The following is a 17031-nucleotide window of genomic DNA, read 5'->3' on the forward strand; positions in this document are numbered from 1 at the left end:
GAATATTTGGTTATTTTAAATTGTAATGTTTCACACTCTGTAAGCACTTTCTTTTGAAAACAAAACCATCTAACCAACCCCAAATGTTTGAATGGTAGTGTACATGTGACCAAGGATAAACTACAGACAAGTAACAGATTTCCATTAGATCAAATGCAGATAAGTCATTTGATTGCATGGGAAACCCCCACTGAAGTGTCAGCTGATCTTTCTGGCATTGCGTGGCCAACAGTGCACAAAATGATATAAGAGCCGGTTCATTAGCCTTGAGGGCGTCTATTTTCAATATTATCTTTACAGCAGCCTCTCATCCATACAAGCTGACCAAATATTTATCTCTTTCGTAATGTTAAAATCTTGGGACATCACCTAATAGTTACAGGAAAGAACACAGCTGTGAATCCTTCTCAGTCAGACGATTCATCAAAGTAATATACACTTTATATACTTCAGTTTTAATCATTTTAGTAGGCTACTTAAACTGGAAACTTAGTTATAATTTACTCACCCCATGTCTTTCCAAACCTGTATGTCTTTCTTCTGTGGAACACAAAGGTTGTATTGAAGATTGTTGGGAACCAAACAGTTTTGGGTTCCATTGACTTCCATAGTATTTTGTCAATGGGAACGAACAGTCTTTAGTTACCAACATTCTTCCAAATATCTTTTGTGTTCCAGAAGAAAAAAACTTGTATAGATTTAGAACAACTTGAGGATGAGTAAATGACAGAATTTTCATTTTTGGAAAAACAATCCCTTTAAATTCAGTGTTCAGTTATGCCAGCTTTTTAATATTAATTTAATAATTATTTTGTCCAGTTTTGATAGTTAGGCTATAATCTAAAGATTTAGTTTTTTTTAAAGTAAAGCTACCAGATGACCAATGGCTGACAAGACTATTTATAATGAACCGAGTTTATTACCACTGATTCAGAACTATTTCACAAAAAGACAACAGTAAAACCAAGGCATTTTTGTTTAATGCTTACAAGCAGGTGTCAACAATGAAGGAATGCTTGGTTGTGCACTGTATATTAATGTCTGATTTCATATACTTAAGGCACTGGCCTGACCTAAAAAAGAAAAGAAACAGAAAACATGCACACACTACAAAACATATACAGAAGCAATGGTTCAACAAGTAAAGGCCCAGTCTGATGAATATAGACTGTGAAAATAACAGTATTAACAAACAGGATTTACAGAGTAGCATTTTTCTATTGATTCCTACATTAAGGCGCAGTCACATTTTCCATTCTTCAGCGAATTTTCGTGGGCGAAATCCAAGTCCACGTGACATGAGGGCGAACCATTTCCCACACACAGATTCGCCGCTCTGACCAACAGAAAGTGGCGAAAATTTGGTTTGAAAACCGATTTCTGTGTACACATACATCCCTACACTACTGATAATGAATTAACATTTGAGGATTGCTGCAGTTTAACACTGAACCAGCAGCATGTGTTTCAAGCATAAACTCAACATGGGAGAGAGAAGGTAAATCAGAAGATCATTTGTAAACCTACATGATCTAACCTGACTCTTGAGTGTCTTTACAAATGTAAAAACCTACTAACTGTATCAGAGTAAAAGAAAGGTTTAGTAATATGTACAAGTAGCAAGTGTTTGCTATGCAGAGCTTCTGTATGCATTTAAATATTTAAAAGAACATTTCAATTAATTAATTTTGTCTTCAGTCACTGTTCTCCGTCTGTCCAGTTTCAACGCTCAACCTGGGCTTTCACTCTCTTTATCTCAACCTTGGACATCCACCTCTGGGCACGGTTCTCTGAGAACCATAAAAAGCACTCATTTTATCTCAAAGAGGAGGAACGCCAATTTTGACTATTGTTAAAGTGTTTTATTCATGTAAAGCGAGTCTTCCTTAAACAAAAATTAAATTAAAGTGAAGGTGGAGGAAGAACTCTCAGCCTAAAGATGAATTTTACCAGAAAAAAGAGATTTTAACATTGACTTTTATCAGTCATTGAATTCTGGGAAGGGCTCTGTGTCGTTTACCCTGTGAACTGCAGTGATCATTCACTAGTAAGTAGCCTGAATCCTCCTTTTTGCGATAAATATAGAAACAAAAGGGCTACGTGATGATACCGTATGAACAAATAACATATAGTGCCTGCACTTGACCAAAGCACCACATGGGGACAGAAATATTTTTAACATAATAAAAAATAACAAACTGCATATGTACTGAACGGGCTTTAAATAGGTGATGGAGAAAGTGAATGTTACAGTCGATGACCGTTAAAGATCTGATTGGGTGTTGTCGAAACTGACGTCTTGAAGAATTGATGCTCTTTCAGTTTTAAGTGTTCAGGCAGGTCCAGCTTTATCTTTGCCTCCTCAATGTCACTATGAATCGCTGCTATCAACTCGTCTGTGAGGAAGACACAACCGTGAGTTACTGTAACAGAATGAGTTTGGGTGGGTGAACAATGTGTTGTGGCGTCAGTGAGATCATGTGATGTGGTGGGAGTGAGTTCAGCTCAATGTCTTACCAAGTGAGTTGAATCCTCTCTCAGGGCGAATGTAGCCGACCATAGCCACACTCAATATCTGACCGTAGAAGTCTTCCTCAAAAGTGTGGATCACATGTGTTTCCTGTTACACAGAAATATAAATGTGATATCAGACACAAGACATACAAATCAACTATACCACTATTAATTAAGACCATTTGATGAATGCAACGATATCAGCTCTACAGCTTGTAGATGTTTGCACACTAGAAATATAGATATGGACGCACCATGGATTTCTTTGTGTTTTTGTAGTACGGGTTCCAGCCGATGCTCATCACCATCTTGTGAATGTCTCCGTTATCCACGCATGCCCATCCATAATAGATTCCCGTGCTAATGTCAGCAGGGAGATTGTCCACAACCGACTCTGGGAAGTTCGCTGAGATAGGAATGGAAAGAAAACATTAGATCTAGTAAGACTAAATACTGGCGTCATGTTATTCTCTTTTATCAGGATATGTGTGTTTATATTTGAGACATGATATCTTCAGAGCTACAGATGTACAAAAACTTGAAAAGTAAGGGATAATATACAGCATTTATTGTCGGAGAATACTTGCTACTTAAAAGTACATGCACTTGAAATACTGATTTTCTAAATTATGAGGGGGCTTTTACACAACATTCTTTTCAAGTAAAAACAGGTTTTAAAGTGCAAGTCCTTGAAAATGATACTGTCTCCAATGTGATATACCAATTTGTAAAAATCCCATTCATTTTCTCCATAGGGGAACTGATTTTGAACAATTATACCGTTCAAGACAGACTATGAGGTTGTTAATCAACGGCATATGCTTCTGTTGAAGCCATCGCCTGCATTCTTTCAACTGATTTGAAAAAAAAAAATAAATAAATAAATAAATAATATATATATATATATATATATATATATATATAACAGCTAAATCTCTAGTGGAAAAACTACATTACCCATAATTCCGAGGAGAAATCCACCAATCGGATAATAAAGACAAGCAAATTGGCAAAAAACTGTGAATGTAGTCAGATTACCAGCACTTAAATATTCGTATACTTAATATGTAGTAATATTATTGGGGGAAGTCGTGGCCTAATGGTTAGAGAGTCGGACTCGTAATCGAAAGGTTGCGGGTTCGAGTCCCCGGCCGGCAGGAATTGTAGGTGGGGGGAGTGAATGTACAGCGCTCTCTCCACCCTCAATACCACGACTGAGGTGCCCTTGAGCAAGGCACCGAACCCCCAACTGCTCCCCGGGCGCCGCAGCATGGCTGCCCACTGCTCCGGGTGTGTGTTCACGGTGTGTGTGTGTGTGTGTGTGCATTTGTTCACTACTCACTGCTGTGTGTGTGCACTTGGATGGGTTAAACGCAGAGCACCAATTTCGAGTATGGGTCACCATACTTGACAATACGTCACGACTTTACTTTTACTTTTATATTTTGCAATAAACCCACAATATATTGTTTCTCTCCATCTCCCTATAAAATCTACATCTTTAAATCATTTGAAATAGATTTGCTTTATTAAAGCGTACAGTTTTGTACTTTGGTCACTTTTTGCTTCAAATTAAAGTTTGTAATGTTATGATTCACCTCGTAGCTGGTTAGTTTGGATCACTTCTAACTCTTCTATAAAATCCCTAAAAGAAAAATGAATGGGAAACCAAGGCCACTGAAAAATGGGCGTGCACTGAGTGTCGTGTCTGGCCAATCAGAATAAAGCTGCTTACAGAAGCGTGTAGTAAGACCTAGAAGAGATTCGTTATATAATCATTTGATCAGAGCTTTAGTTTAAAGATAGCATTCATTACAAGAATCAGTTTAAACTTCATTACACTTTCCTTGTATACGACATCAAAGTCAAATAATGAACAACCTGCTTTTAATACTTCAATGATTAGTTAACCTAAAAATCATTTACACATGAGGTCACAGCATATTTGATTCAATACAAGTGAATGGTTACTGACACACTTCCTATTTCTCTCCCACAGAAGAAAGTCAGGCATTTTTAAACAACACAAGTTTCAGTAAATGTCCTCAGAATTTGTCTCTTTGGATTAATTTAATTTAGCTATTTCTCTTCTGGTTAGTCTCACCTGTTGGGATGCCCAGGTCTTTGCTTCCCCGACCGAATCCGTGGACCACCTCTCCCCGGCAGAAATACGGTAAACTCCTCATATCGACGCGTTTACTGTGTTTTTACCGTGTTTAAAGTGACCCGGCGCTGGAGCGGCTGAATCTAGACTCTTCTCTCTTATCTAATGCGCCGTTTATCCAGGAAATAGCAGCTTTATAGCGAGGAGCCTTTAAGTTTCGACCCCAGCTGGTGTGCCTCTTGAGATGAAATGAAGAAGTGATATAACGGGTCTGTAAGTTGATAAAGTGACCGGTTGGTCAACTGTGTGTCGCACTCTTTATCATCATCACACAGCAGGTTTTCCCCCAACGACCTTCGCTTACGTATTTCCTTTGGCACACCTTCAAAATAAAAGTCCTACAATTTTTACTAAATTAAACGGATACGTAAATTTAACTTACTTGCTAGTATTTTGTGTATAATTAAACAATTCAGCTTGTACGATTTAAGTGAATAGACAAAAATAATAATTAGATTTAATGATGGCAGGACCTTCCCAACTCCTGCTGCCTGTCATCATGTGACAAAATGTGTATAAAAGGTCAGATGATTTTTCAATACCTTAATTTACATTAGTTGTATTCACGTTTTATTACATTCTATAAAATATTTAATTACCTCACTGTATAGCTTCAGTATGAATTTAAATGATTAAATAATTTTACGCGAACGTTTATTTTTCCTATTTATATATACTGTCTGCTTGATAAATTATCATGCAAAATCACTAAAATACGAAATAGTGTACTTCTGCAATTTCTCAATAAGTTGCAACTATGCGAACTGCGTCATCCATAGTTTTCTATGGGAGGGTCATGGGTTTTAATCAGTGACCACAAGGTGTCGCCCTTCATCTGGAGGTGTGTGCAGAGCGCTGTGATCTCCATCATTTGCATCTGTAACACCAGACTCTTGCATTAAATCTTAAATGACATTTTATTAATTTATCAATCAACTGATCTAAAAAAAACATATTTGCAATCTCAAAACATTTGGCTCTGGAGATGCACAAAACCTGTTATACGTACTTTTATTTTAATTAATAATTCAGTTGAATGCAAAAATACAGTCACAGTTCATTTAGCTGCTTGTTCCAGAGTACTTAATCCACTTTTAACACTAATAATGTTGTTGCCAAATTTTGTAAAAAGAAAAAAATGAAGAAAATATTCAAAGAAGAGATAATGATACAATTGATATTCATCCGAATGAAAATAATTTAACTGATTAAAAAAATTCACATGTTCACATCTTTATTGCAAATAGGCCTAGTCTAATCTCTGTTACCCATGTTGGATATAACCATATTTTTTCAAGCTTTAATTAAATTAAACAAAAACATATTTTCCTCACAATGAACATCTTGTAAATGATGTAAGTAAGCCTAAATAACCATAACAACAATGATAACTTAAAAGCTCTTAAAAGCATGAAATTGACTTTCTACTGTTGTAGAAAATGAATGCATCACGTATTGCTCATTTGAAAAAGTAGTCAAAACTAGTGAAAACAGGCAAAAATTGTATTTATTTGTTTGTTTATTCATTAAATGTTTACATTTTTAGCATAAAGCTGCTGTGAAAGCAAGGACAGTTTTTGTTTTTGTTTGTTTTTTACATATTGTGATGTACATGTGAATGATGTATGAGTGAAACGGGAAAAAAAAAAAAAAAAAGAACAGAAAAAGAAGCATGTAAGGCAAATAACTGGGTCTGTCCATCGGTTGTTGATTGGATTTGAGATGTGAGCATTGTATTCAAAATTGAACGTGTGCTTGGAGTCAATTGTGGAAGGGCGGGGTTTAAGAAACTAAATAATTGGAGAAGTCTGGCATACGTCACCAGAGAGAAGATTGTTGTTTTCACCATTACAAGGACAAAACGGGTGAATAAGTTAAAAATCACCATCACCAAACTCTCCCCAGCTGAGTAATCACTGTGCATTGAGACAATTGTTTTGTATGACACGTTTAAAATGTTTAAGAACAGAAATTTAAACATTGGGTAAAGCCAGGTTCAACATTCTCCTTTCATTTGATTGACATATTGGTTTTTACATCTCTTTATTTATAAAATACTGTTATCAGCCAGGGCAAAAAAGGGAAACATACAAATCAAGTGAATGTTATATGACCAAACCCTTCTTTAAAAACAAAAAACAGAAAATAGAAAGAAAGAGAAAAGAACTTAAGAATATAGATAGAAATAAACGGTAAATTTGGTGATTTCTGGCTCAGTGCAGGAGAAATAAACTCGTTTTAAGAAAATGACTTTTAAAGATATGTATTATAATTAAAATCTACGCATGAAAAAGGATAACATGTAATATGCATAACTTAAACACTCAAATGTTTTTTTTTAGGATGCTTTGTTTTCAATAGACTGAAGGAAGACAAGTTATGGAAGCAAAATCTCAATATTCTGGGACCAGAATCTGAAAAAACACAGATTTTTCCTATAGTGTCTTGCCTTAAATTAAACATATGGACGAATCATTCACAATAAGATCTATACCTTGCACTTACAAAATAGAAAGGGTGAATTTTTATTTTGTGCAACTTTAAGGTGATGTTTAATACAATTATCGATGTACATGTATGTGTATTTACACATGCGTATGGTCATACTTTTTAATGACCTTACCTTATAATTATATATAACATGATACAACCACAGGACATTATGTAACATCATCTGGCCAAACCTGATAAAAATATACAACTTTCCCCATAACCTAAAGAAACCTCTTTTAGCCGCAACTCGCCTCAAAAATGAAAATTCTTTCAATAATTACCCATCCTCATATCACCCTTCCACACTGCACAAATGAAACTAAAGCAAGATGCTTCAAAAAAGAGCAAATAGCTCAGAGAAGCAAGCGTCCAGTCTGTGAGAGCGATGAACTTCCACACACCCACACTGTGTGAGACTCGCTGGCTGTGGCTGCAACACAGCAGTAATGAAGCAGGTAATGCATGCTTAATGAAGCATAAACACATTTAAACACAGCTACACTGGAGAGATTAACAGCTTGTATACTCACATTATACACCCACTCCAACATTATTACAACAGCAGTACCCCCCATCTCTCTAGCACTCTCTTAGTTTCCCCTCATACACGCGCACTGACTCCTCAAACACACCTGTGAATAAACCTTCAACTGCTATGATAGTCTCTCAACATCTGTTCGTCTCAGCCCTGCTCGCCTCTTACTGCAGCTACAGCGCGGCTCACAGACGATTGATTGCGCTGATAATAGACAGGGCAAATGTCCTGGAGCACCAAAGCACAACGGAATGCAATGCGAGCTTGCAGGGTTTAAGCAGACTAAATGAAGTTGTTTTTACAAATGTGAGACGGTAAAAGGTGAATAGGGGATTTGTTTAAAGGAATAGATACGATTGTACTTTCCCCAGCTGATTGATCACAGTAAATTAAAACATTGCTTTATATTGCAAGTTTAAATATGCAAATGCAGTATTATATTTGCATATTTATGTACTAATTTGCATACACTTCCAGAACAGAAAACTGAACATTGGATAAAGCCAAAACTGTTTAATTTTGTGGACACATTAAGGTTTTTACAGGATTTTGGATATCTCTTTTGATATGAAAAAACTGTTATAGAAATCACAGATTATTTATTTTGCTGATAATAGACAGAGCAAATGTTCTCGGTAGATTTGTTTAATGGATAACACTTTAGTTTAGGGACAAATTCTTACTATTAAAGTTATTTATTAGCATACTGTTTATCAGTAGCTCATATTAATGCCTTATTCTGCATGACCATATTTTAGATCCCTTAATTCTATTCTATACCTAAACTTAACGAATACTATTAATAAGCAGCAAATTTGCAGTTTAGTGAGGCAAAAATTGAAGTTAGTAGTTAGTTAATAGTGAGAATTATTCCCCAAACTATAGTGTGACATGAACACTGGTTGCAGGCCAGAATCGAACCTGTGTCATCCACGTGAGCACCACAGCTCATCATATCTGACATGATTACGGCTTTAATGACACAGTTCTGGAAAAACCAGCCCCGATACCTCAGGATTTAAGCTGTGTAAGTTGTGTTTTTCATTTGACTTGCATCATCTGTACATCATGGGTGGTAAATACTGACATTCTGTTCAAAAAATATATCCATTTATGAACATACCATGAAATTAAGATACATTGGAGGTCATACAAAACTCTCAGGTTGAAATACTGAAGGTAAAGTGGAATTCGTGAATATTGCTGTTGTCCTCTAAGTACACACGTGAAGAAGTGCATTAAAAGTTGCCCCCTCTCTGTGCAAAGTGTACAAAGTGCGCTAGATGAAAAAGTACAAGTGCCACAGCACAGAGGGGGTACAGAAAGCCAGACTTTTTGATTAATACTCCTCTAAATTAACTGTTTACTCTACAGACTCTTAACATTCCCAGATTATGATAATTTTGTGACAGGCAGAGAGATTGATGTTTGAGAGCTTGTTTTAATTAATGGTTTTGTTTGTCTCTGGAGAATGGATTTTTTTGTTCTTCTTCATGGTTGCTTTTGAACACTTTTTTTTAAAGAAGCTTTACAGCGAAGTAATGGGACCCCCATGTGTGTTTTGAATAGAAGTGAAAAAGTGTCTACAACGATTATTTTGTGTTTGAAGGAGAGGCTAATCACACATGCCGTCATGTTTGCTTTTTTTACTTTAATGCTAGAGTGTTTATCGCATTTTTATGACTTTTGAAATGATCAAAAACAAAATTTGATTGTTTTTGAACATGTGTGTGTAGCGCAATTGTTAAAATTTATTTATGTGTTTATCGTCGAATGTACCATATTCCCTCAAAGTTTTAAGTAACTTTGTTTGAAATGCACTTAAAGTAACATTATTTCAAATCTTGTTTATGTTCACATAATCATAATGAAGGCTTATTATGTCATTTCTTTATTAAAAATGCACTTACGTACTCCTATTTTAGGATGAAGATGAGCGTTGTTTATTTTTTAATCTTGCAGTTAACCTTTAGGAGATCACTTTTGATTGATCATTTTAATTTTATTTTAATATTCAGAGAGTCTTAATAGCATTGAATCAATATTTTACACCATGCTTTCGTTATCAACCTATTTTGTGGACATTTTGAGGTTTTATGTACTTCAGAAGCTCAATTAAACAACAAAAATACTAGCGTTTCACTGGTGATGAAGGGACATGAAGATGTCATCACCTAAATATCTAGAAGAAATCATTTTTTGTAAGAGTCACGATGGTTGAAGTTGAATTGAGAAAAATTACAGTAGTTTAAAATTTATTGTGTGGTGAACGACACTCAAAAGTAGCAAATTTCATTCCGAGAAGCCACAAAAAAAATGCATATTATGTTTTTATAAAATTGTTCCGAGAGATGTTGAGGAAATTATTTTGTTTGTATATTTAGTTTCATGTCCTTGTAGGTCATTCCACAGGAACTACTGACAGACACAGATAAATGGAGAGGTTGGGAGGAAGGCAGGGAGTGAGGAAGAGAGTGTGGAAAAAAACAGTAAAGCTGACAGGAAAACTGTGTGCATCCATTGCGTTATTACCATCTCTAGGACAGGGTCGTTTTTCACTACAGATACCCTGATGAGAGCTCTGACAATATCTATTCTTAATACCCCTCTTAGTAACACTCTTCCAAACATGAGTTCTTTAGTAACGATGACACATAAACACGGGGCCGTCGTCAGGCGGACGAGGCCCACTGTGGTATACGTTGGGCCCGAGGGTGAGAGGGGCCACCCTTAAAACTATTTAAATGATACATCTTTATTAACCAACGAGACTTGTATTTTTGCAAGAGCAAAATATTTTTCTTCTGCATTATAACCTTTCTAAATATGTAATGTTTTGTTTTATTGCGGTTGTGCGCTCTCTCTCTGCAGGCCCTCCACAGGTAACGGCTGTTAAACAGTGAATTTGACCTGCCATCATTATGTAGAATCGCCTAAGGTCCAAACTCCTGCTCGATAACTCATGCCCCGTGCAAATTCCCATGCAAACACAGTCAATGCAAAACACATTTCCTGCTGTCAACAACATCGCTGGCGAGAATCAATCAACCGTTCATCCATTTACACTCTTTGCATACCCTTATGTCAAAGAAAAAAGCACTCCGAGACTCCGCAGCTCTTCTGAGGCGATCGTTCCATCGTTCTGAAGAATCCATCAAGCCGCGTTTGATTGATAAGTCTGTCTGCGCGCACAGCAGTACAGCTACAGCAAATGGGGTGGCAAAGCGCGAGCTGACATAATGCAAGTCTGCGCAAGTTTGGGAGACAGACTGAGCGCGTCCGTGGGGGGTAAAAGTTTGATGCGACATGCTACAAGACACACACAGCACTCGTGATGGCACACACAAGCTGCCCCCCTGTCTAACCCCTCCACCAAGACGGAGTTCAGCATGTCTTTGTAAAAGTATTTTAGAGCTTGACACCACTGTGGGTTTTACGTCGAGATTTATTTTCAGATTTAACGGCGTGTGTTTATCAGTTGTGGCGCAGTTGTTTTTGGAATAAACTTTTGATACATCCCACTTGTCAAATACTTAAAACATAGATAATTGCAAAAATAAGTCAGGGTGGTTACTGCAGTGCCCCCTTCCCATTTTTAGAGCTGGTCATGGCAGAAAAAAAGACTTTTATATATTGCTCAAGCAGTAGGCTATAAAGGCCTGTTTAGGCCTACACCAAGGACGGTAACTATAACGATAACTATATTGACTATAACTATTAATAAGTGTTAAAAATTCTATGAGAATAGCAGCCATGGATTAAAAAATAAAAAACTAATTGTGACATTTTATCTCAAAATTATTTCAGATAAGGAATTGAAATTTTGGTTTTCATTTCATTTTCCCCTGGAGTTCCGTTGGGTTAGTTTTGGCCATGATTGGGCTAGTTTTGAGTACCAATTGGGCTGGATTTGTGGCATAGACCTGGCAATCCTGGTTATAAACTCGCAATTGTGAGTCACGTTGCAGTTCTGATTTTTTTCTCAAAATTGCGAGTTCATATTTCACAATTTTCAGTTTATATCTCAGTTCTGAGTTTACAGGCTCACTATATCTCACAATTGGGTATTCTTTTCTTACAATTCTGAAAAAAGCATCAAAATTGCGATAAAATTTCTTCAGATAACAAGTTTCTTCAGAATTCAGAATTTATGTCTCTGAATTTTCAGTTTATAAAAAAGTCAGGATTGACTTGCAATTGCTAGAAAAAAAGTTCAGAATTGTAAGATAAAAAGTCGCAATTACCACATATTTAACGATAACGACAAAGAGCAATGATGACTTTGGAATCACTTTCCAGCTGACAAATGCTAAAATCATTGAGAGCCAATCAAAATCCACCTGACTTTTTATAAAGCTCAAGCATTTACACCAGCAGACAACAATACTCTAGTGCACACTTATAATAAACAGAACATTATCATCCATTGTAATGGTTGCTAATGTAGTTATCATTTATAGTTATATTAAAAAAAATAAAAATAATAATTGTTCTTACTGTGATCGATTAACTTTTCAAAATGTCATGAGTGAATCTTCCATGGAGAAAACAACATTATTCTCTCTGGTGACATATGTAGAACTTCTCCAATATTTAGTAAACCAATAAAAAAAAAAAAAAAAAAAAAAAAATGTGGCATTTTAATAATAATGAAATATTGAAATATTGAATATTAATATTGAAATATTATATATAATCACTGTCTATGGTTAGGGTTAGGATTAGGGTTTGGCTTAGGGTTACTTGCATGTAATTATGCATAATTTATTGTTATTATAATAGTAAGTACATGTAATGTATAACAAGGACACCTTAAAATAAAGTATACTTGTTATATGTTGCATGTACTTACTATTAATATTACCTAATGTGACATTTTAATAATAATAATGAAAACTGAAATATTGATCATGTCTGTCAAGTTCAATTGCATGATTCCCCAGATTGTCACCACCAAGTCTTTGGATCCGAATTTCAGCACTTTATTATGATTTCTATCAGCAAGACACGTCTTAATGACAAAGGTCCTTAAAAACAAGGCGATCTTAAGGCCAGCGTAATGATCTCACACTAGGGGCCAGCTGCACACAATGCAACGCCCCCCGTGCGGAGAAACGCCCCCCCCCCCCCCCCCCCCCCCCCCGCATTAAACACATTATTCTTCGGAGGGTATGTCGAAGCGACACGACCCATTCGCCTGTGGGACCTGAGGGAGGAATATGGGCCCCCTCTTCAATCTGAGTCCCTAGGAGGGCCACCCAGCACATGCTAACCCAGGGCAGTACTCATCAGAAAAGCATTTAGCGCGCTTGCTAACTCCAGGCCATAATTAGGGTGGGTAATTATTTACAGGCAGCACTGGGCAGAACTGGCCTAGCATAAACAAACAGGCGGCTTGGAGACACATGACAAACATCGTTAGCTCTTCCCTCATTTTCGCCCAAACGGCAAAAACACTAGCAGCATGTAGACTCACTCCCGGGGAAAAAAAATACCCAAAAACTTCTGGTCTGAAAAGCAATCGTTTCCCAAATAGCTAGCACATTTGAGACACACAAGTAGGTTTATTGTAACATCTGTAATGTGCTACGCACACACACACACAAAGAGATACACACCCAGACTCACACGCTCATGAATATGATAACGTGTGAAATGACAGATTTATTTGTGTGTGGCTCCAGGGTTTTATCTCTAGCACAGTTCATCAACTCCTCAGCACGAGGACTGCTAACCAACGCAGCGCCTGCACATGCTAATTACTGGACCATGGTTAGCTTCAAACCTCAGATCTGCTCCCATCATAATATGTGCCCTGCTTTTTGCTTTTATGAGATTTTTGTCTATCTGTAAGAATGGGGGGGGGGGGGGTAAAGGTTTAAAAGTTTAAATTAGACTGAGACTTTCCGTAGCCTGGAGTGCATGCTACAATGCTAATGATGCTAATTGTCACCAATCTGAATGAGTTCTTTACACAAATGTACTGCTATCTATTCATTTTCAATTACCAGATTAAAATTAACTTTAATCTTCATAAAGGTGAATATTTATTTTTTTATAAACACTGTAATGCATTTACATAGGGATTCAAGCCAACATGCTGTAAACATTTTCCTCAGACGGGAAGGATGACTGTGTACAGGAAAAAAACAAATGGTTGGTTAATCACCCCGTAATGCACTGACACAATAATCATTTCAAGGACTGTAATAGTTATCAATTACAGTAGTCCTAAATTACGCAGTGTGTGGTGTGTACATAGTGATAGTTTGACTGTAACTAATAAGCTATGTTGTTTTAGTAGGCCTGGTTGTTTCAAATTCGTTGGCTAATTCTATCTGAAAGTGCAACGCTACTCACTAAGCCGTTTCTCTAGTGCATATTTAATTTCACAGGCAGTAAGACGGAGAGAAACGAGAGGGGCTGAGCGTGCTCCAGATGGCTCCAACGCTCCGCAGAGAACTAGGCCTCATTGTTTGATTTTTTTCTTAAGTTTTAATTAGCTGCAAGAACAAGAAAGGAAAAACTTGTAGGTTTTCTTTAAAGAGTGGGTGACTGACTGTTGTCAAGTAGAATTTGCGTCTACTGAGTGAATAGTTAATAAATGAATGGGCAGCGAAGATGATACTGATTATGTCTTTTAGTTATAAATGCACAACAGTCAGTTTGGGCTGATATTATACATGCTCATTACCTATTTTTACATTCAGATTACTTTCACTGTCACGTAACGCTTATTTAAAGTTTTAAAAGGTTGGTTCATCCAAAAATTAAAATCTGTCATCATGTACTCACCCTCATGTTGTTTTAGACCCATTTTTGTCCATCCATTGAAAGTCAATATTTTTAAGCTTGGCGAGCAGGTTTGCACTTCTGTTTCCCATATTTGATGTACTCTGTATGTGAGGAATGAGCAATGTTTATGTATGAATAAAAGCCTCAATTAAATCTGTTCATAAAGCAGTCTAACTAACTTGATTATAGACTTTCAATGGATAGTATTAAAAATATATTTATTTGTGTAACAAATCTTATGGGCTTGGAATGGATTGATGTGAGCGTGAGAACATTCATTTTCATTTTCGGCTGATCTTTCCCTTTAATCTTTAAAAACACTAATAATTTAATGTTAAATTAATCTCAATATGAATATCCATTTTTCATGCTATAATTTTATAATGTTGATGCCCAAATTCATTTTATTACGATTGGTTTTAATTTTTAGTTTATTTAGTCATTTATTTAGACAAAATAGTATCGATTATTGATTTATTATCAAATTAATTGATTACATTTCATTAAATATGAAAATATTTAAAGGTATTATCGGTATCGGTGTACTTCCAAAGCGTTCGTACATTGGTAAAGAAATACTGTCTTAGCTTAGCATGTTTTAAGGCTTTCTGAAGCACTGCGATCTTCCATGGTTATTGTCACACTTGACTGAATAAGTATCATTCTGTCATCTGCACAAACACACACAGTGAACACACACACACACATAACCACACACACTTTAATGCACTAATCAAAGCAAGCTTATTTAGTCTTTTGTAAAGCATTTATGGCCTGATCCTAAATGCTGTGCTCTTGGCTTTGTTCTCTTCTCAAACACAATTAGAAGATAATATATAAATATATACATACTGCAAATGACATGCATATGACGGCTTCATTTGAAGCCCGCTCAGGTCATTAGTAACCCAACAGGGCGCTACAGAGCCGCCGGTCCCTTTCTGCCAGTCGACCAGTGGAGATTTATTTGATATTAACTCCCTAATGGCCTAGCTCCTTTTCTGGTAAAATATGCACAAAAGTCCAACGCGAACACTGCCATTCAGTTGAATGCTTATTTATTCACTAAACGAGGATCTAATGTTCAATGTTCCCTGGAAGCTAAGGTAGTTCTGGGGGAGGAAGGCTTCCCCCTACAGCTATATACATCATTTATTTTACACATATCCCGGTATCACACACTGGGCAGCGAGGGGAGAAGAACGACTTTATGAAAATCAGAACAGTGAGTGTTACGGGGGACATTAAGAGTTGGAGGGGGAGATCTGTGAGTAGAAGCGAAAGAGGGGTGAGCGAGAACATCGGTGCTGGAGAGAGACGATGTCTCTCGCCCGCCACCCACAAGCATAGCGGGCTGCGCTCGACACCCCTCTGGTAGGAAGCGGGCTTTCGCTTACCGCGTCTCTTGAACTCCCAGGCCCTCGCAGCCCTGACAAATGGTCGATATCGCACAGTTCAGTTTCCACATCGACTTCTTTTAAGGCATTAGCAAGGATTCCTATCTTGTGCATTATTAAACACACTGTTAATTTAGTCGTAGCGCTCATGGTCATGAGGCTGGGCTGAGATTGTGTTAAGTTGACTCTGGTTTTTAATCAAGTCTTGTAAGATTCAGCATGAATCCTAATAACCTCACTGAAATTAAAAACTCTCATTAGCTCTCACCTGTTTCTCACCATCTATACCTAACACTTTCCATCAAGGAATTGGATCAAATCCATATAAAATCCTTGACCTATTTATGTTTTAACCTTACTTTCTCAAATAATACCTCAAAATAATACCACTTTTCCTAAACTTTGCGGCTTAGAGTAGTCCCATGTCATCCATTGAAGCTCCACAAAAGCTTCAAATACTGTTGCTATTACTAATAATAATTATTATTAATAAAAAGGTTCTGATTCATTACATCACATACATCCTTGCATAAAACAACCAAATGAAGTTTTTTTTCCTTAAGCTATAAAACCACAAATAATAACAGTTTTCCCTATTTCACCTGTTAAAGATCCACTCAGTATACTGGTAATACTAGTATTGCTTGTAATAATAGTAGTAATAATACTAGTATTACTACTATAAATTTTATGTATTATATTTATATTTATATATTATAATAGATTACAATATGATTGAATATAATTCATATTAAATTATATATTTATTATAAAAATATAATAATTTGATTTGGTATGTCACATATAATATTACATATAAGAAACAAATAAAGTTTTTTTTCTCAAATAATTCCACAAATATTACTACTAAAACTATTTTTCCAAAGCTTTGTTGCTCAGCAGTCCTCATGTCACTTCACTAGTATTTTATTACTAATATTAACTTTTATTATAATATAATATTAAATATGTTCTTCTTATTATTATTTATTTATTATATAAATATATTGTTTTATTTTGATCTGCTACAGCTTCAACGCTTGCATTATTAATATAATATAATGCAATATAATTAATATTAAATAATATATTTTTATAATTATCATCAATGATCGATCGATAGATGATAGATA

General features: G+C 36.1%; 1 protein-coding gene across 1 annotated transcript; it reads right to left on the reverse strand.

Moving 5' to 3' along the window:
* Positions 1 to 901: 901 nt before the first annotated feature.
* On the reverse strand, positions 902 to 4998 carry LOC306848781 (riboflavin kinase-like). Its single transcript, XM_079383550.1, has 4 exons — positions 4619 to 4998; positions 2769 to 2920; positions 2518 to 2620; positions 902 to 2396 (listed from the first exon to the last, which is right to left on the reverse strand). The coding sequence occupies exons 1-4, from the start codon at positions 4698 to 4700 to the stop codon at positions 2248 to 2250; spliced, it is 486 nt and encodes a 161-aa protein (XP_079239676.1). The 5' UTR covers positions 4701 to 4998; the 3' UTR covers positions 902 to 2247.
* Positions 4999 to 17031: the final 12033 nt, after the last annotated feature.

This window comes from Barbus barbus (genome assembly GCF_936440315.1).
Source record: "Barbus barbus genome assembly, chromosome: 28".
In the NCBI taxonomy this organism is placed as follows: Eukaryota; Metazoa; Chordata; class Actinopteri; order Cypriniformes; family Cyprinidae; genus Barbus; species Barbus barbus.

Coding starts and splice junctions, on each gene's coding strand:
- LOC306848781 (XM_079383550.1), bottom strand. CDS start 4,700: ATGAGGAGTTTACCGTATTTCTGCCGGGGAGAGGTGGTCCACGGATTC. Junction 2,921..4,618: donor AGACCTGGGCATCCCAACAG/GTGAGACTAACC, acceptor TTCCTATCTCAG/CGAACTTCCCAGAGTCGGTT. Junction 2,621..2,768: donor AAAACACAAAGAAATCCATG/GTGCGTCCATAT, acceptor TCTGTGTAACAG/GAAACACATGTGATCCACAC.